The sequence below is a fragment of the Balaenoptera physalus genome (assembly GCF_965194825.1).
Source record: "Balaenoptera physalus genome assembly, chromosome: 1".
NCBI lineage: Eukaryota > Metazoa > Chordata > Mammalia > Artiodactyla > Balaenopteridae > Balaenoptera > Balaenoptera physalus.
The window spans coordinates 106494279-106515810 of record NC_138882.1 but is presented as its reverse complement, the minus strand read 5'-3'; the positions used below and the strand labels follow the sequence as shown (position 1 = coordinate 106515810).

General features: G+C 34.8%; 1 protein-coding gene across 1 annotated transcript in view; it reads right to left on the bottom strand.

Moving 5' to 3' along the window:
- OLFM3 (olfactomedin 3) overlaps nucleotides 1-13163 on the bottom strand; it is a 201742-nt gene extending 188579 nt beyond the window's left edge. Inside the window, exon 1 of the mRNA XM_082452554.1 lies at nucleotides 11259-13163. Coding sequence (XP_082308680.1) covers nucleotides 11259-11327 — 69 coding nt within the window. The 5' untranslated portion in view covers nucleotides 11328-13163. The remainder of the gene's footprint in view (nucleotides 1-11258) is intronic.
- Nucleotides 13164-21532: the final 8369 nt, after the last annotated feature.

The following is a 21532-nucleotide window of genomic DNA, read 5'->3' as shown; positions in this document are numbered from 1 at the left end:
TTTGCTTGGAATTTGATATGGTTTCTCTCTTCCTTTGTCTTCATTTTACATGTTAAATTAATATTAATTAGGTTGAGTCCCTTGAGAGGTATCTTTTCCAAAAGCAATGACCATGTACAAATGGACAAAATGAAGTATGTTTCTATTTTATTTCTATGTGCAGTGTTTAGATGCAAATAAAGAAAGGAAAAGGTATTTAAGAACGCTTTCATGCCTTTTTCTTCCTTCTATTTCTTCTTACCAAGAGATATTAAAGATCAGTTGAACTAAATTAGAGACCCTATTTTAAACAGTTAGTAATAGAAGGGCATCCAGGTCTCAGATTAATGAATGCAGTCATTGTGTAGGAGTTTGTGTGTGTGTGTGTGTGTGTGTGTGTGTGTGTGTGTGTGGCAGGGGGCAATAAACGTCACTTGAAATGCTTAAATAAGCATTGGCAGATGTGTTGTATACATCATCTATAAAAGCTGCATCTTGATGTGTAAATAAATGCTTACCTCCCCTCAATTTTTCTTTTTCTTTTAACTATATTTGAATGTGTTCACCTTCCTGCTGCATGTAAGCTCATTTATAATTTCATCACTTCTTAATATCCATTTTTATTTTAGGACAGATATTTAGATTTGGAGTCTTTTCTTGCTTTGCCTGACAGGGAAGTCATCATGCTTTGGCACCAATGGGGGCACTACTAGTAAATATTGACTCCTTCAACCCACTTGATTCCTTACTCTCAAGTATCATATGCCCTGTTTTGTTTTTTTTTAATAATTTTACATTTATTTATTTATTTTACTTATTATTTTTTTTTTTTTTTGGCTGTGTTGGGTCTTCGTTTCTGTGCGAGGGCTTTCTCTAGTTGCAGCAAGCAGGGGCCACTCTTCATCGCAGTGCGCGGACCTCTCACTACTGCGGCCTCTCTTGTTGCGGAGCACAGGCTCCAGACGCGCAGGCTCAGTAGTTGTGGCTCACGGGCCTAGTTGCTTCGCGGCATGTGGGATCCTCCCAGACCAGGGCTCGAACCCGTGTCCCCTGCATTGACAGGCAGATTCTCAACCACCGCACCACCAGGGAAGCCCATATGCCCTGTTTTGAGTCACTGTATGTTACAATAACTAACTACCTCTTTGGCATGAGCTTCATAGCACTCTGTACATTTCCTCCTACTTATCCCTGGAATCTTTTAAGGTATATGGCAGTCAAACTAGAGTCATTTTATTCCCTGACTTGGTCTAGCATTCAGCTTATTTTAAAGAAGAATACATCTTTAGCAAAATATAAATAGTAAACAACAAGTATAGTAAAAAGTCTTTAGTGTGTCTTGAGCTGGATAATATTTCAGTTTGTTTAGTACTACAATAATATGCACTAAGATGTAGTAATCATGCCCCAAAACACATGTAGGTGTGAAAATACTCACCAGATAAACAGTTCCATAAGCAGCCATAGACATAGATCATTCCCAGAAGCAACGGCGTCTTTTGTAAGGCAACATTTCATCAGTGACATTTTGGTGCCAGTGAATCAACATATCCAGTACTGATCTCTATTTGAAGAAATCCTGCCTTTTGGAACTGGTCCCTCTAGTAATGCTATTTAAATCATCAGGGGATAATGCTTCTTAATCACATTCAATTTAGCTGGAAAAATGAAAAGGATCTTCTATTCAATTTATGCCCTTCCTATGGAGTTATCTAGATAGCTGTTTATTTGTGCTGTTGAAACAATTTTATTACTGATATTTCTTTTCAGAGCATTTTAACTTACAAAGTTAATTATAAAAATTTGAATTTCTGATTATATTTAATTCAGAAAAATCTAACTCTACTTCTATTTGCTTTTAATCATTTAACTTTATTCTCTTTGGGAGTGTTGTGCTCATTTAGTAATGCAGTACAAATATGGAGCCAATACTACTTCTCTTTCTATTGTGATATTATAAGAATATATAGTAAGATAATAATTTCAATGGAATATTTTAGATCCTTAAAAAAATAACTCAGTCCCTAAAAGAGGTGGAGAAATATAGGTAATATACTAATTTATCCAATAAGGTAAGACATTACATAAAATAAAGATAGTCAAAACAATAAGCACACATTAATAAAATGTTTAGACTCATAAACTTATGCAAATAAAATGGACACTTATACATACACCAAGCAATAAGAGGATATGCTAACTTTGCCAGCAAGCATCATGAAACACAGCAAGTAATTCACAAGAGTATTGAATTTGTAGCATCCCAGAGAGTTACCAAAAGTCAAAAATAGCACTAAGGTTGGTGAGGTAAGACAGGAAATTAATCAAAAATTTAAAAAGACATCATCTTGCAGCATTCTTCAAGATAAATAACCTGATATGAATTCCAAGCCCTTAAAAACAAGGTTCTTAAAATTAGTCTTACTTCCCTACCCCTAATATATTGTCTGATGAGAGCATGGGCCAAAAACACAGATTATATCCATAAGTCATTTAGCCTAGGATTTTAAGGTTTTTTTCTTCATCTATTCATTTGTTCATTCAACAAATGTTGATAAATATTATATCTGAATAGGCACTGTGCTAGTTGATAGATAGGAAATGATAAGATCATGATCAAGACACAGAGCCTGCCCTCAGCTACATTATAATTTAGTAGGGGAGACACAGTATAATAAATACCCAGTTTTTTAAAAAAAGAAAGTGGTAAGTATAGTAAGAGTGATTGGAAATAGAGTGTTTTATAAATCTTGGAGGGGAAGAAATACAATTCAGTCTGTGTTCATTGAACACCTATTCTGTGTCAGACACAGAATAGTTTTTTAAAAAAAGAAAGTGGTAAGTATAGTAAGAGTGATTGGAAATAGAGTGTTTTATAAATCTTGGAGGGGAAGAAATACAATTCAGTCTGTGTTCATTGAACACCTATTCTGTGTCAGACACAGTGCCAGTGGCTGTAGATGTAAAGATAAATAAAACATCATTCTTTTCTTATAGGAGTTCTTAGTTTATTAGGATTATCTCCTCCTGGGGTGCAGGGCATGTCAGGAAAGGATTTATGGAAGAAATGATATTTGAGTTGCATCTTAAAATATAGGTAAATTCTTGACATATGGAGAAGAAGGATAGAGCTTTCCAGGGAGAGGCAAAAGCATGAACATAGCAGCATCTGTGATCCTTTTCTCTGAATTTATTTTTATTCTGCTGAAGGCTTGGTATGAGAATAACAGAAGTCATAGCTTTGTGATTATGCTTTACAACACCTGTTTTTAAAGCACAAAAGATGTATTTTTAGAAAAATTTATTGTTTTGACAATATTTTTGAGTATTTTTATTAGCACCGTTTAAATTACTGTCACTATTGATAGAGTTGGTCTTATTTTGTTTTTGTGTCTTGGACCCCTCTTTCCCCAAAATGGTTTGCAACCTCTTGAGTAAGTAACAAGTGAGTTAAAAGTTAAACTTCACTAAGGTATGGTGTGCAGGTATTTTTGAAATAGTGTATTTCTTCTTAAATATTAGTTGTTCATGGGTAGGGTCTATCCTAGATATTATACAATTGCTCTCATCTATTTTTGCCCTTCGTATGAGAGAATCAATTCTTGAGTTACTCAGGTGGACTTGCATTTGGATGAGCAGCATCAGGAGAAATGCTATTGTGTCTAATTAAGGGTCAGGTCTTTTCAAGGATTTTATAGAAGTTTCTATTGAGAAAAGCAGGGAAACCAGTATAAACAGAGTGACTGAAAAAGCAATCCAAGAGAAAAGAGCAAAGAAATTGTTTTCATAGAAATGGTCATTTCTCTATTACTGCTATGGTCTGAATGTTTGTCTCCCCCCAAATTGATATGTTGATATCCTGATGCCCAAGGTGATGGTATAAGGAGGTGGGACCTTTGGGAGGTGATTATGTCATGAGAGTTAAGCCCTCAGGTCTCACAAATTTATGATCTTATATGCTATACTCTACAAAAGAATCTGCTAAATTTTTAACGAATGATCAAATAGTATTAAACAGAATATCTTAGTCTGTTTGGACTACTATAACAAAATACCCCAGACTGGGCAGCTTATAAACAGTTACTTATTTCTCACAATTTTGAAGGCTGGAAGTTCAAGGTCAAGGTACCAGCATGGTCAGGTGAGCTCCTCCTTCCAGGTTGTAGACTTCTCTTTATATTCTCACATGGTGAAAAGAGTGAGCTGTCTCTCTGTGGTCTTACATAAGAGCACTAATCTCATTCATGAGGGCTCCATTCACATAACTCAGTCACGTCCCAAAGGCACCATATCTTAATATCATCACATTGGGATTAGGTTTCAACATATGACTTGTGGGAAGGGGAGGGGGCACACACATACTGACTATAGCATAGAGTCATCCTAGAGTTTAACAAAGAAGTTTTAAGAACATGTAGATTTTTTGTTCTGGTTCTGCAAAAAATGCCATTGATAATTTGATAGGGATTGCATTGAATCTGTAGATTGCCTTGGTTAGTATAGTCATTTTGACAGTACTGATTCTTCCAATCTAAGAACATGGTGTATCTTTCCATTTGTGTCATCTTCAGTTTCTTTCATCAGCATCTCATAGTTTTCGGAGTACAAGTCTTTTGCCTCCTTAGGTAGGTTTATTCCTAGGTATTTTATTCTTTTTGATGTGATGGTAAATGGGATTGTTTCCTTAATTTCTCCTTCTAATCTTTCATTGTTAGTATATAGAAATGCAAGAGAGTTCTGTGTATTAATTTTGTATCCTGCAACTTTACTGAATTCATTGATGAGCTCTGATAGTTTTCTGGTAGCATCTTTAGTATTTTCTGTGTATAACATCATATTTCTATGGAAACACAAAAGACATCAAATAGCCAAAGCAGTCTTGAGAAAGACAAATGGAGCTGGAGGAAGCAGGCTCCCTGACTTCAGACTATACTATAAAGCTACAGTAATCAAAAAAGTATGGTACTGGCACAAAGACGGACTTACAGATTAATGGAACAAGATAGAAAGCCAGAAATAAACTCACGCACCTGTGATCAATTAATCTATGACAATGGAGGCAGGATATACAATGGAGAAAAGACAGTCTCTTCAATAAGTGGTGCTGGGAAAACTGGACAGCTACATGTAAAAGAATGAAATTAGAACATTCTGTAACACCATACACAAAAATAAACTCAAAATGGGTTGAGACCTAAATATGAGACCGGATACTATAAAACTCTTAGAGGAAAACATAGGCAGAACACTCTTTGACATAAACTGCAGTGATATCTTTATGGATCCACCTCCTAGGGTAATGAAAATAAAAACAAACATAAACAAATGGGTCTAATTAAACTTAAGAGCTTTTGCACAAGAAAGGAAACCATAAACAAAACAAAAAGACAACATACAGAATAGGAGAAAATATTTGCAAACGAAGCGACCAACAAGGGATTAAGCTCCAAACTACACAAACAGCTCATGCAGCTTAATATCAAAAAATAAACGACCCAATCAAAAGAAATGGGCAGAAGATCTAAATAGACATTTCTCCAAAGAATACATACAGATGGCCAAGAAGCACATGAAAAGATGCTCAGAATTGCTAAGTATTAGAGAAATGCAAATCAAAACTACAATGAGGGGCTTCCCTGGTGGCGCAGTGGTTGAGAATCTGCCTGCCAATGCAGGGGACACGGGTTCGAGCCCTGGTCTGGGAAGATTCCACATGCCACGGAGCAACTAGGCCCGTGAGCCACAATTACTGAGCCTGCGCATCTGGAGTCTGTGCTCCGCAACAAGAGAGGCCGCGACAGTGAGAGGCCCGTGCACCATGATGAAGAGTGGCCCCCACTTGCCGCAACTAGAGAAAGCCCTCGCACAGAAACAAAGACCCAACACAGCCATAAATAAATAAATAAATAAATAAATAAACCCAAAGTTTAAAAAGAAACAAACTTCAGAATGGCCATCATCAAAAAGTCTACAAACAATAAATGCTGGAGAGGGTGTGGAGAAAAGGGAACCCTCCTACACTGTTGGTGGCAATGTAAATTGGTACAGCTACTATGGAGAACAATATGGAGGTTCCTTAAAAGACTGAAAACAGAACTACCACATGATCCAGCAATCCCACTCCTGGGCATATATCCAGAGAAAACTGTAATTTGAAAATATACATGCACCCCAGTGTTCATTGCAGCACCATTTACAATAGCCAAGACATGGAAACAACCTAAATATCCATCGAGAGGGGAATGGATAAGAAGATGTGGTACATAAATACAATGGAATATTACTCAGCCATTAAAAAAAGGAAATAGTGCCATTTGCAGCAACATGGTTGGACCTAGAGATTGTCATACTGAGTGAAGTAAGTCAGACAGAGACAAATATCATATGATATCACTTATATGTGGAATCTAAAAAAATTATACAAATGAACTTATTTACAAAACAGAAACACAACATTGTAAATCAACTATGCTCCAATATAAAATTTAAAAAAGAGAATGTAGGTTCCTCATTTTACAGGTGAGAGCACTGAGATCATAGCTTTCCCAAAGTTATATATGTGAGTGTATTTGTTATATAATATAATATATAATAAACATACACAAGTATTTATTATATAACATATATATAATAAAACCACACATATATACATATCAGTGGCAAATTAGGGATGAAAAATGAGGGATTTTTTTGTCTGAATCCTGACCCTTTTGTTTCTCACTCTTGGGCTGCTTTCCCTCCCAACAGAGAATGGATCATCACAATAGTCATTTTCTAAAGAGAATTGTTGCAAAATTACAAGGAATAAGAATTTAAAAAAAAAAATAAAGGAGCGCAGTACCATTTTAACCTTTTCAGGTTGCCAAGAGAAAGAGTTAAGAAAGAATATTTACATTCCAAACTAAATATTTAAGTGGATTAAGAAGGATGGGATAAAAGGAGAGTAGCAAAGTCATTTGCACTTTCAAAACATAGGTGGGCTGTGTTGAGCTTTTCATTTTTTACCATATCCGGGTTTATTGGTATGTAATTACAGATCCTTGCCAGATGCCATCGATCCATATTTCCTGTTCTAATTTGAGTTGATCCTGTTGTACAGAGGATGTCTCTGGCATACAGGAGATACAGGAGAAGATAGATTTTTAAGATGAATTTTCAAGCAAATTCATACTGATCTTAGTTTATTTCTATTGCTGTTTTTGCTTTTATCAATTTCATTTTAAAGTTATACAAAAATAAACTTTGACTAGATTTATGTACAAAAGCCACCTCTAGCCAATTTAGGTCTTTGATGATTTTGTTTTTAGCAATACCAAAACACAAAGGCAGTTATACATGGTATATTATGTTATGAAGCATATAACAATATAATTACTGAAATTCCCTTACTTCCCATTGTGTTTATATGGCTTAAAGCAACTGTCTTATTTAAGGCAAGAGTTCTAATTGGCTGAGTTGTTTTAGATAGAAAAAACAGTTTGGTGTTGAAGATTATTGCTGAATCATTGTTTCACTTTATGTCTGTAGTGTCAGCAAGTACCATGGTGATAAGTTCTTTAATATATTTCTAAGTAAGGAGATAGTGAATGCTTTTTCAATCTAAGCAGGCTAGGGCATTTTGCAATATATTTATTACACAAGTATGACTGCTTAAAAGTATAACAGTCACTGCAATGTGTGGCTATGCCCATGTCATCTCTTTTTAACTGTTCCCCAAGTGTCTGACTCCAGTGTAAATGTTCTATTTGAAATCTGCACAGTCACATTTATACCTCCTTTCTTTATAATTCAGCATTGCAGAGCAGAGATATTCACAGTTCTGGTTCAAGGGATTACTGTTTTGTTATAATGTTCAAATAATGGTCTGCTAAAAATCTTCTTGTAAAAGAAAAAGAGGTGCACTCTCCTACTATCAAGGTCATTACTAAACTCTGTGCCTTCTGTTTAAAAGCACAGAGATGCCATCTAGCAGCCGCCCTCAGGAATTTCCTACACAGAAATAGTCCTTTCTCTATAAAACCGAGCAATAATTGAATTCTTACAAGCTTTTGGTTTTTCTTAATTTACTTATTGGATGAATGATGATTTGGCATATTGCCTGTAGTTCAGATACTCGATTACAAATGAAATTAATTAATATCTCTTAAAAAGGGCAAAGTGATATACCTATGAGTTTTTGTAAATGGAACTGGAAATTTGTTAATACGATTTTAATTAAGAAAACATAATTCTCATGATTTTCTTGAGAGGAAAATTGATAATCTGTCTATATAAAAATACAAATAATTGATTAGTATTGAATTGCCTTCCTTTACTGAAAAAAAGTACTAATCTTACCAATATTCTGGTATATTAAATGAGAGAAAAGAAAGTAAGTGGATGCTGAAAGTAAGTTCATCCTGTGAATATAAATGTTTGGGCATTTTTTTTTAATTTAAAAATAAAATTGACTTTCAAGTCATTTATCCTGCCGTAAGATGGTGATACCTAAGCACTTTATAAAACGTCATATATGATCTGTAAGTTTCAGTCTCAGGAAGAATGATCATAAACATAAATATTATATAATCTTCCATGAAATGGAATTGGTAGTGTTGTTAGAAGCCTTTTTGTTTCAGATAAATTAATATATAATAAGCATGCTCTAAAATTTAGATTTCCAATATTTGATATATGTGACAATCCTATACCTAAAAAAAGTCTATTCAATTTTAATAGCTCTACTATATTGCCAGTTTGTGTGTATCCATGCATGATTTATATGTAGTATAAATATAAAATGTAATAACATAGAAGAATACTTAAGTGAATTTATTTAAAAGTATGATTTTGAAATATATCAGTCCTAACATGTTATAAAAAATTTTTTTATTAGCTGTTTAGAATTTTTGTATATTTAAGTTTCATCACTTAATAATTATTTGTCCACAAACTGTGGTCTTTTGTGCTACTGTATTATTGGAATTTAATTTCAATTTTGCCAAACGTAATTTGCATCATGGATGTTAATTTTATTATCTAAACCTTTAAGTAGTTAGTAAAAAAATAAAATTTGAGAAAATTTCTATTTCATAACCTAATTGACAATCATTTTGAGAATTCAGTGGTGCCATTTGTGATTTGGGGGAGGGGAGATGATATAGTTTTGTGATTCCCAATAGTTTGATAAAACATAACAAAAGTAGTTTTATTCACTTTTTTAAAGCAAAATTTGTCTAGTAGTCCAAAGACCTTTTTACAACATTAAAATCACTTGCTATGAACATTTTAATATTCTCTATATTGTCATATGTAGTATATAACAAATACCATCTGCTGTTCTTTGCATACTGTATTGCAATATCTAGAAACTGAAAAGGACAGTTTGAAAAGTTAATGTATGCCTTTCCTTTCCTGGATTTCTCAGCTCAGTTGTACCAAACAGCCAAAATTAAGTCTGAGAAAAGTTTTCTGTTGTTGAATACATGGAAATAAACTTATTAATACTAGAAAAAGATCACGACTAAAAATAGGTCATTTATTTGGAGAATTTATCTCAATATTTATCAGAAGCTCTTTGTTGATATATTTTTAATTTGGGAAAGAATGGGATACAAGAAGTGAAGATATTTGTGCATTTAAAGATATCAGAACAATCAAATGAAACATGCAGTTAGTAAAGCTCTGCATTTCTGAATTCATTTTAAAGAATGATAAAACTCATTTTAAGTCAAGTGACTTTCTATTCAGTAACTCAGTAATTAGCTTTGCTTTTTAAAAATGTTTAACCAAGAATATTTCAAATGAGATATATAGTAGAATGTGTTCAAAGTTGTAACGAACATAATATACTGAGAGTGGCAATGGAATATGTTACTATAGATCCAGAGAAAAAAATGAAATAAAAAGATTGAAAAATACGAAAGCAGAATCAACACTTTGTACCTAGATGTAAAATGCTTTAAAGATACACCTTAGTGTATGAAATATCCCATTAAGGATCCCAAAATTATTATTTTGTCTTAATATCACAACCATAGCTTTAAAAGGAAATGATCTTATTCTTATCAGGTCTCTCTAAATATGAAAAGTACACAGAAATAATTATAAGCATAGATGATATGATTCTAAATTTTCACTATATACTATATTAGGCCTAGAAATATTCAGTCAACCACAGTATTAGGCTATGCTTGGTTACATCTTAGTTCAAGTATGAAAAGAAACAATTTCTCTACACTACACAGTTATTTTAAAATAACTTTACAATATTCCAAAATACAACTTTAAATGGTTTTAGAACATGACATCATTTCTCCTATTGTGTCAAATTGCTCTTGACCAGTTAAAGAAGTAAAATAATTTTTGAAATTGTATTCCCTTACTCTTTTTACTAGATGCATTATATCTGATTCCAGATAGTTATGATTTTCTTAGAATGCTGAAGCTCTCAAATTATCTCACTTTATGCTCAAGACTTTTCTCATACACTGCTGAAAATATTTCTCCATATTTTCTGATTTTTTTATCAGAAGAGGTTAGCATTCACTTTAATTGCCAGTACTGGATAATTTTCAGAGTTCAGCAGATATGAGACAACTCATCCTTCCTATTGCCCTCCTTAGTTTGAAAGGATTCTCACTTCCTGTTTCTTAACACTGGTAATCAGAACTTCCTCAGTGCTCCGTAATTTCCTTAATGAAAAGAGAGAAACAAACACAAGCCCCTTTCACCAATGCCTCTCAACCACGGCAGAGAGTAGAGCTCTGCTGCTCTGCCCTGTGTGTTACAAGCAGCATCCCAAATGTTTTGGACACAAACCGCAGCACGTCTGCGATGGGAGGATTATTGACCAGGATCAGCTGGAAAACGCTTCTCTGCTTTCAACAAAGAAACGGTTCACCATCTCCTAATACATGATTACAAATTGCATTGTTTTAACTGCAAAGTCCTTTGCATTACCCGTCCGACTTCAGAAGAGAACATTAAACACTTGGATACCAAATAAGCTAAATTCTCCCAAGAGCCGCATTGCCCGCTGCCCATGCACATTATATTCGCTCCTGGTCCCTCCCCCCTCTCTCCGGGACTCTACCTTGTGGAGCTATTCCTCGGGTAGTTCACCTTGTTATCTTCCAAGCAGTGGGGATACGCCAGACACCACAAGGTAGCTGGAAGAGCTGTCTTTCATGCTGCTTTTTTTTTTTTTTTTTTTTTTTTTGCACAATTAAATGCATTTTTGGTCGGTCTGTTACATATTGCACATTTATTTCAAACAAGAGTTAAAATATTGCCCATACCTTGGAAGGGTCTAATCCAGCAAGCAAAGACAGCAGCAGGAGATTGAGTAGGTTGGATGCCGCCTGCATTCTGATCTGGGTTTTTGCCCCTGTTTACTCTCTTTTATGTAGCCACTCCACTCTCACTGCGGAGACCTTTCCCTTCGTCAGTTTCACTTTCTGCCTGCCAGTCAGAGCTGAGTGGAGACAGAGGCGGCGGCAGTAGTAGCAGCAGCAGCGATAGCAGTAGCGGCAGCCGCCCTGGGGGGCGATCATTCCGCAGGCATTCTCAGGGCTGGGAGTCCGCGAGCTCTAGGAGTGGATAGAGCTGCAGTGGTCGCTGACCGAGGTGCTGAAGCTCCTCCAAGCCGCGCGCCCCAATTTACCTTCTCTCTCCTGCGGCTATATAGCCAGACTACCTCAAAAGTTTTGACCCAAGAAAAAGATAAAGGGAGTAACAGCTGAGAGAGGTGTGGAGACCTGGACAACGGATATGACATCACTACAGCTCCTTGGGGCTTGGGGAGATATTTTGTGGGAAATTTGTTATCCAAACAAGGATTGACTCTCCTGCTCCAGTTCAGCATTCGCTGATATCTTGATCTTCAGAGAATTAAAGTCAGCTAGATACAGGATTACGAAACAAATAGTGCCTGGAATCGTCTGCTGTCATTGACAGAGGACTTGTTATTGTATTTAGTGCTTTAAAGAAAGTTTGCAATGCAGACTATCAGTGTGTATTTTCTGTTCAAGGTACACAGTCTATAGCTATTATATATGCATATATGCACTGTCATTTATAACTAGCCTATTGAAATAATCTATTTGGTTAAATATTCATGTGTTTTTATCTATCTAGGGCTTTTGGTCACCTAAAATACTACGCATAAATAAATGAAGAGGCTTTCTTTCTTTTTCTTCTTGTAAATGGGATATTCCACTAGTGACCCCACACAGCTGAAATCTCTCCTCCTCACACACAGCCATACCCAGAAATGTAGTTTCCCTGTCAACCTGAGGTAGAATTCAGTGATGGGTGGACAGTGGGATGGGAAAAGCATTATTTCTAAGCTTCCAAATACTTGTTTTCTAGAGCTCAAGAAAAGAGGTAGCTGCCTCACAAGAGCAAAGAAAGAGTAAATGACAAATTAACTTTCTCATACACCCTGCATCACCTAACTATACTCAAGAAACTTTTTTTTTTTTTTTTTTTTTTTGTAGCTGGAAAATGTGTTTTCCATAAGATAAAAAGATGGGGAAGAGTTGTCAACCACCCTCTCATACAATTACACCTCTAATACAACTTGAGTTTTGTCTTCTGTTGATTTTTCTAGAAGTTATATTTCTTAAGGACTACAGTATCTGAACTAGAGATATGGGCATTTCTTCTACATTAAGAAGAGGATAAATTGTTTGAGATATCAGACACATACTGTGTATAAATCTCTACAATCTTTTACTGAAAACTCTTCATGTATATATAATGTATATTTTAAATTCAAGAAATCTCAATTAGGATTCAAATACTTTTGAAAGTTATAATCCCCAAGGATTTGCATCATATTGCATCTGTTTTTATCCTGATATGATGAATATGAGTGCATGTGTGTATGATTACTTGAGGCTTTTTTTCCCATAAAACATCAATAACAAGAAGAAAAATAAATTTGAAAATTTCTTTTGAAGAGATGGATCACGCATAAAAAAGAGATTGCAGAATAGCAGAAAGAAGGTGGAATTATTTGAGGGTTTTTAGTTTAATGATAACCCTAGCAATCATAACCACAGTTTGAAATTTCCATTATCTCCTAGCAGAAACAGAAAACAGAACTTTTCTATTGAGGTAATAGATAAAACTACAGAGTTATGTCTGACACTCTTTGGGATAACTTTCTAGAGCATGTTTGAGGCTAACTCTGTCTTTCTCTTTTTTTAAAATATTAATTTATTTATTTTATTTATTTTGGTTGTGTTGGGTCTTCATCTCTGTGCGAGGGCTTTCTCTAGTTGCGGCAAGTGGGGGCCACTCCTCATTGCGGTGCGCGGGCCTCCCACTATCGCGGCCTCTCCCGTTGCGGAGCACAGGCTCCAGACGCGCAGGCTCAGTAATTATGGCTCACGGGCCCAGCCGCTCTGCGGCATGTGGGATCTTCCCAGACCGGGGCATGAACCCGCGTCCCCTGCATTGGCAGGCAGACTCTCAACCACTGCACCACCAGGGAAGCCCCCTGTCTTTCTCTTTTTACATTTGTTTCCCTATCTATCTATCTATCTATCTATCTATCTATCATCAAGGGTAAATCAGCATAGAGTATTTTTCAATGATCCATACATAAAAATTGTTGGGAATTTTATTCTGCACCCATTTTCAAACCTTTCAAATCATTGCACAATTTGAAAATGAGTTTATAGAGGTACAGTAGCTGGGTGGTTATAATAGTGCATTAATACTTAATACAACATGATTGTTTGATTATTTGTTTTTACTTATGCTTTTCACTCTTCTCAGAATGTCTTCTACAATCTTTTTCCATCTCCACCTCTCAGCAGGCAGGGCAGCATACTTATTTGAGTACAGGAAGCTGTATTTAACAGACACACAAAATATGAAAACATAATCATATGAAGGCTCAAGGTCAACTGCTATTCTTTTAATGATATGAATATTTTTTCTGGGAATAAAAATTATTCTGATCCCATACATGTATGGTCCAATATTAATGATTGGACCAAAACTCCTACATAAGCACATTTTTTCCCCTGTAACTCTCCATTTCCCTATATTTCATGGTACTGGAGATCATTTGTAACAAGCAGTTAATAAGAAGACAAATTCTATGAAAATGTGATACCAGATGATAATACTTAAAGATCAAGTAAGCAGTGGATGGTAATATGTTACAGATGAAAACAGATGATTTTAGCATACAGAAAACATACTTGCTGTAAGAGAAGCTTATTCATTTGTAGAGAACACTCAAGTTTAGTAATAAACCAAAAACTATTGACCATACCACTGAAAAGCAGAAGCTGTAGCTATACATAAATTCAACCATACCCTACTACTTCTTCTATCTCTCTTTAAAAAATAAAATAAAACTGCATAGTTTTTCTTAAACATAATTCTATTGTTTCTAATTAGTAATTTGTTTTGTAGTAAAACTTTCTTATAATACATTTCCATACAATCAATTTGACAGTATTGTAGGCCATATCATATCTTATCTGTACATAGCAATTCCTCCTTTTTAGAAAGTCCATGAAACTCTTTGTATCTTGTGTCCTACATTAGATATTCAAAATAATTTTATTATAGAGAGGAAATGGTATAACTACGTTTGTTTTCAGTCACTTCAGATTGGTTACTGTAACTTAAATTGGTAACTGGAACTTAGAACAAAATGATAAAGTGTGATGCATAGCATAGATTTAGAAATATTGCATTTTTCAATACATGCATGAGAAAAATATTTGATATTTATGTATCTAATTAAAGTTGATCTTCTGTATCTACAATGGGTATAAAATAGCTTTGAAATTTATAAAGTACTACAAAAATATTTAGCCAGTACTATCTACAGAGGCATACATAAAAATAAGTTTATATGAAATTGTACATATACAACACGTAGAACAAAGAATGAAACTTTTTTAACATTTATGCCCAATATTACAAAAGTAAGTTCTTAATAGTATATAATGGATTATATTGTTAACTGTTTATGTATGTTAGTCTTCTTTTGATAAAAAACTTATATGATATACTTCTTTCATATATGTTATACTGCTTCAGCATTCCAGAGATGTTCCATTATGTTAAAAAATGCTGTTACCTATTTTGATTTTTATCTGTCATTTAATATTGATGAACTTAGTTATTTTAGATAAACATTTTTAAAAAGGATTATCCAGTAGGTTATATAAACCCTTGAGAAAAATTTCCCCTTTCATTATATAAATGAAAATAGTCTTTGAAACGTTTCCTAAGGTCCTTGACCTGTCAGAGTACTGCCACACTTTCATTTTTTGCTCTCTTCTCTTTTGTTCTCTTTTGAGGTGACTTTTTCCCTTGTTTTTAAGTCATTTCTATCTAGATCCCCTACCTCCCCTAACTAGTCTGTCAAAATAGTACCTTAATCATTCTCTATTTATTATTTATTTATTATTATTTTTATTATTTACTGTCTCTTTTATTAGAACATATTCTTCAGAAGGAAGGGTCATTGTTTGTTCTGCTCTAATTTTAATCACCTAGAGTAGTGCCTGGCACCTGGTAGTCACTTAATCAGTAATCATTTAATGAATGAGTGAATGAGTGAATTTCTAACCCTAGTACCTCTGTGCATGATATTTATATACCCAAGATTTGCTAGATGTCACTAACTTAATTTTTTACAGGAACTTCAAACTCAGTATATCAAACCAATATTTTCCTTCAATCATATTAGTTTGTAGCACAATTTTCTCTCCATTGCAAAGCAAGAAACATGGAAATCACACTTTATTTCTCTCTCATCTTTATCCCTGCATTCAATCCATCAAAAATTCTGTTAAATTTTCTGCATAATATCTCTAAATCCTTCCTACTCCTCCATGTATGCCTAGGTCAGAACCTTATTTTATATGATATGAATTATTAGAGTGATTTCTTTCCCTTTCTTACCATCAGTATTTCTTTCTCTTCTAATTCCTTCCTTCCTTCCTTCTTTCCTTCCTTCCTTCCTTCCTTCCTTTTTTCCTTCCTTCCTTTGCCATTCAGCTGTGGTTGAGAGGGTTGATTTCTCTCTCTTCCAGCACCTCTGCACATTAGGAATCAAGTCTCCTTCTCCTGGTGGCTCTGTGACCTTAGTTTGTCACCTGTACCTGTGTGGAAGAGGAAAAGGATGGGGCAAGCCTTTCTCTTTTAAGGCACATCATTTCTTCTCTCGTCTCACTGGCCAGAATTTAGCCACTTGGCCATATCTAGCTCTGAAGAAGTCTGGATTTTTAATCTTCCTTCTGGGCAGCCATGAATCAAATAAAGACTGGGCATTCTGTAATTAGTTCTGGAGGTTGGAAGTCCAGGATTAACGTGCTGGCAGATTTGGTGTCTGGTGAGGACCCGCTTCCTGGTTCACAGATGAGCATCTTCTTGTATCTGCAAAATGATCCCTGTTGTAAGGACTCAACTCTGCCTCAGGCATTATGTCTCTTCTACTTTCAATCTGCAATTTATTATCCACACAGCACTTGAGATGGTTGATTTAAAGACTAATTTTGCCTCGTTGTTTCTTAGATTAAAGGCCTTCAGTGTCTCCCTATCTTCTAGACAATCAAGTGAGGATTCCTTAAAATGACTAATCCAGGGCCCTGCATAATATGGTCTCTTGCCTTTTTCTCCAGTCTTGTCTACCCATTGTCTCCCAATAATTTGAATCCGGTAAAATTTTAATGCTTGTAGTTCCCTTAACATTGTTCTCTCTTAAAGAGGATAGAGAAGAACATTAAACATCTTTAGTGACATTTCTTTTGCTTGAACCATTCTTATTTTTCTTCTGAGTTTCTTTAAGAATATTATCTCATCTAGAAATCTTTTCCTGGGCCCGCAGTACCCTCTCTCAGGGTTTCTCTTTTCAGTTTTTTTTTTTCCGTAACATCTTCTGTGAACACTTTTGTCATTGTATTTACTACACTTGATTATTAGAATCTACTTTTGTGTCTTCTTCACTTGATTGTAAAGCTCCTAAGGATGTTTAGGTTATCAATTGCTGTATAACTAACTCTTCTGAAATTTAGTGGTTCAAAAAATATCATTAACTCTCATGGTGCTATGATAATTCTCACTTGAGGTTTCTTGTGCAGTGTCAGTCAGATGGAGGCTAGGGTCATATCACAGCTAGTCTTGGCTAGATATTCAAAATTGCTCACTCACATGGTTGCAGTTGATGCTGGCTGTCAGCTGGTTACTCAGGTGGGGTTGTTGACTAGATCACCTCCATGTCTTCACTTTATGTGGCTTACATTTCTTACAGCATGGTAGCTAAGTTCTGAGGGAGCATCCCAAGAGCTAGTATTCTTGAAGACCTAGGCATGAACAGCAAAGATTCTTGTGACCTAGACTCAGAAGCACAACAGTCACATTTGCAACATCTTTTGCTTAAGCAGCTAAAGCCAACCCAGATTTAAAGGGAAGTAAACTAGGCTCCAGCTCTTAATGTAAAAGTACAATATATGCATACAGGGAGGGAAGAAATTCATAGATGCTGTATTTGAAAATATATTCAAAAAGGGATCATTTTGCACACTCATTTAAAATTCTCATGGTACCCCTACCAATCACGAATCTATCTGAGCTAGGATTTTTAAAAAATTTTTATTGGAGTACAGTTGCTTTACAATGTTGTGTTAGCTTCTACTGTACAGCAAAGAGAATCAGTTATACGTATACATATATACCCTCTTTCTTGGATTTCCTTCCCATTTAGGTCACCACAGAGCATTGAGTAGAGTTCCCTGTACTATTCAGTAGGTCCTCATTAGTTATCTATTTTATACATAGTATCAATCGTGTATATATGTCAATCCCAATCTCCCAATTCATCCCGCCCCCTTCCTTCCCCCTTGGTATCCATATGTTTGTTCGTTTGTTCTCTACGTCTGTGTCTCTGTTTCTGCTTTGTAAGTAAGATTGTCTATATCAATTTTTTCAGATTCCACATATATGTGTTAATATATGATACTTGTTTTTCTCTTTCTGACTTACTTCACTCTGTATGACAGTCTCTAGGTCCATTCACATCTGTACAAATGACCCAGTTTCTTTCCTTTTTATGACTGCATAATATTCCGTATACATACCACATCTTCTTTATCCATTCCTCTGTTGATGGACATTTAGGTTATTTCCATGTCCTGGCTATTGTTAATAGTGCTGCAATGAATATCGGGGTACATATGTCTTTTTGAATTATGGTTTTCTCTGGGTATATGTCCAGTAGTGGGATTGCTGGGTCACATGGTAGTTCTATTTTTAGTTTTTTAAGGAACCTCCATACTGTTCTCCATAGTGGCTGTATCTGTTTACATTCCCACCAACAGTGCAAGAGGGTTCCCTTTTCTCCATACTCTCTCCAGCATTTATTGTTTGTAGATTTTGTTATGATGGCCATTCTGACCGGTGTGAGGTGATATCCCATTGTAGTTTTGATTTGCATTTCTCTAATAATTAGTGATGTTGAGCATTTTTTTTTGAAGATGGATTTTGATTTGGATATAATTTAGCAGGGGTGAAGAAAAAATTCCAGTAAGAAGGAATTGCATATTTATAAACACTAATATTACAGAAGACTTCTGTTTCTAATAATGCAGGACTAGATAATTTAGACCAACTCTTTCACTGAGAAGGACTGGAAGAGCCAGAGATATATAAATACGACTGCTTAAAGGCATTGGAGCATTATAATGACAATGACAAAGTATGAGACCAAGATCTGGAAGAGTGAAGAAATAGAAGAATACCTAGCACTTAGGGCTACATTTTCATTAAGAGCATCTGCCACCTTCAGAAGAGTCTACGTGGAGGCTGAGAAACTTAGCAGACCTTCTAACAGCCTCACAGGGCTAAGGTAACTCAAACTGGAATTCCAGATTCTATCACCAAGGTACCACCCTGCAGTCCCTCCTTTTTCCCCTTCCTCCTGTCCTGTCCTTATTTTGGGTTGAGATATTTAAGTACTAACACACCAATAAGTAAGGGGGAACCTCAAATAAAAGTCTTCATGAATACTTTTATGCACAGCTTCTGATCATCACTATCTCTAACACTGTATTAAGATGATATGGGATTACTCATAACAATAGATCCCTGACAAACATAATCTTTTTTGGTTCTCATTCTAAACCTAAATATTTAGTTTTGTGTATAATTATTTTAAGAATGACTTGGCAGAATTTTGTGCCTGATTGGTCAGTGGATAATTATAGGATAATTGAAATTTTAATATTGGGCATTCAGAGAGGTATCGGTAACAAAAAAATCGTAAAGAAAATATGTTGTGCTTCTTTTGAGGAAAGTGGGAGAAATATTTGTTGGTTTTAATTAAGTTGAATTTGAGTTAATGAAAGGACATAGAATCAGAAAAATCTACATTATAATTCAAAATGTAACAATTAAGCGTGGAAAAAATTATGGGTTACATATATGTAGAGAGAAATTCTGTAGTCCATGATTTATAACAGCCAAATTATACAGCTTAAAGTATCTCACCTTCTTATTATAGTTTTCTATTTATGTTATTTAAAATCTCTTCCCTAAAGTACTTAATTCCAATTAGACAGCTTTTTTTCTTTTTAATAAATGGAACAACAGAAACATTTCATTTGATTATATACTCTGCCAAAACAATAAAAATTGAAAATATATGAAAAAATGTTCAACTTCACTAGTAAACAGGAAAATGAAAATTAAAAAATGAGATGCAATTTCATATTTCTAAATTTGGAAAAAATGTAAAAGTCTGAAAATATTAAGTGTTAACTAGGATGTGGGAAAATGTGGTACTCATATAGGGCTAATGGGAATGCAATCTGGGAAAAAAATCAATGGGAAAATAATTAAGTAATAAAGTTGAAAATGTACATAGCCTGTGATACAAAACTCATACTCTATAGATACATTAGAGAATGTGTCACATATGTGCATAAAAAGAACCTTTTGCATAATTGCTAGTAATAGGGAAATCAGAAAAAGTGTCTAAATGTTTCTCAGTAGGAAAAGAAGAAATGAATTATTGTTATCCATTTCTAAAATAAACTTGATTTAAATACATCAGCATAATAAGAGGATGAAGATAAAGTTGAAAATACAGCTCAAGTATGATGTAATTTATATGAATAAAACATGCAAAATAATATTACTATTGTTTGTAGACAGTAATAATTATGAAAAATATGTGTTTTGGAAAATAACAAACTATATTTATCATTGTAGGTACACCTGAGAATAGAGGGAAGTAATAAAGATTTCAACATGATTAGTAATGATTGATTTCTTTTAGATATGTTATACATATATGCAAACCATAAACAATTATAATACATTAACATGGACTTCTCTGTGTATTTTTTAACATTTTCAAAATTAATGTGTGAATAAGACAGAATTAAATTTTTATGTATTAAGTAAAGGTAAGTGTCAAGAATCTCAGTGCATCATCTTATTAAATAATAATTTTGTAAAATTTTGTGACCACCGATGGGAAAAATATATAACAATCATCTAACTTTCGTATAACTAGAATCTCCAAACATCATACATGTCAGTTTTCCATTTAGAAATATTTTTTTGTGTTAGAATCTCAGATCATCCAAGGTTGCTGAAGGACAGTACAGTGGTAATAACATCATAAGCCACCATATGCAAATGCATACCTTAGGGAAAGGGCATTTAAAAAATTTTTTGTGCTCTGAAGACCTGTTTTCATGCTGCAGTGTGAAAGGGGCTACGTCTACTTTTCACCTCAGCCATGAGCTTTAAGTATTAGGAAGTGGCTCCTTTATCTAGGACCAGTTGACTCCTTTAGGCAAAGGACTAGTTGGAATGGTAGGAAGGGAAAAGGGCTAGAGGTCTAGTAGACTGAAGTGGCAGAAAATATGGCAGTGGTGCCTTCTTTTGATATGTGTTGTTAATTAGTTATTTTCCCAGTCATCACTTCTGTTTCTTTGGTGAGCTCCTTGAATTTGGCTTGTGGCATTTCACTATAATGAACTCTTGAATCTAGTTAAGAGTTCACCTTTCAGTGGTACTGATTAGGAAAAAAACCCTGATTTTCAAAGGGAATATTCAAAATATGTAGCAAATGTATGGTGCACACCTGCTGAACATTTAATTCCTGTTGGTTGCAGATATCCTGGGGGTTGGAGGGAAGGGCAGAGATCCAAGTGAAGGTACTGAGGCAGCCCCATGTGTAGAGTGGCTGTAGGAAAATCCAGATTTTTTGGTATTATATACAATGATTACTTTTGGCTTTGTATACATAGTATTTACATTATTAAATACTAATTACTTTACTTACCCCATTATTATGCCTTATATACTGTATACTACCACTTGGTCAGCTATTGACCAATTGGTAGGAAAGTATAGAAAACCCAGCCATATTGCAACAAAGTCTCCAAAATTTCAATTGCCAAAGGTGCAGGTTTGTATCATTCCAGGTTTAGAAAGTAGCAGGTATAGCCTGCTGTAGTGGGGTGTGTGTGTGTGTGTGTGTGTGTGTGTGTGTGTGTGCAAAGGACCAGATACATTACATTCAAAT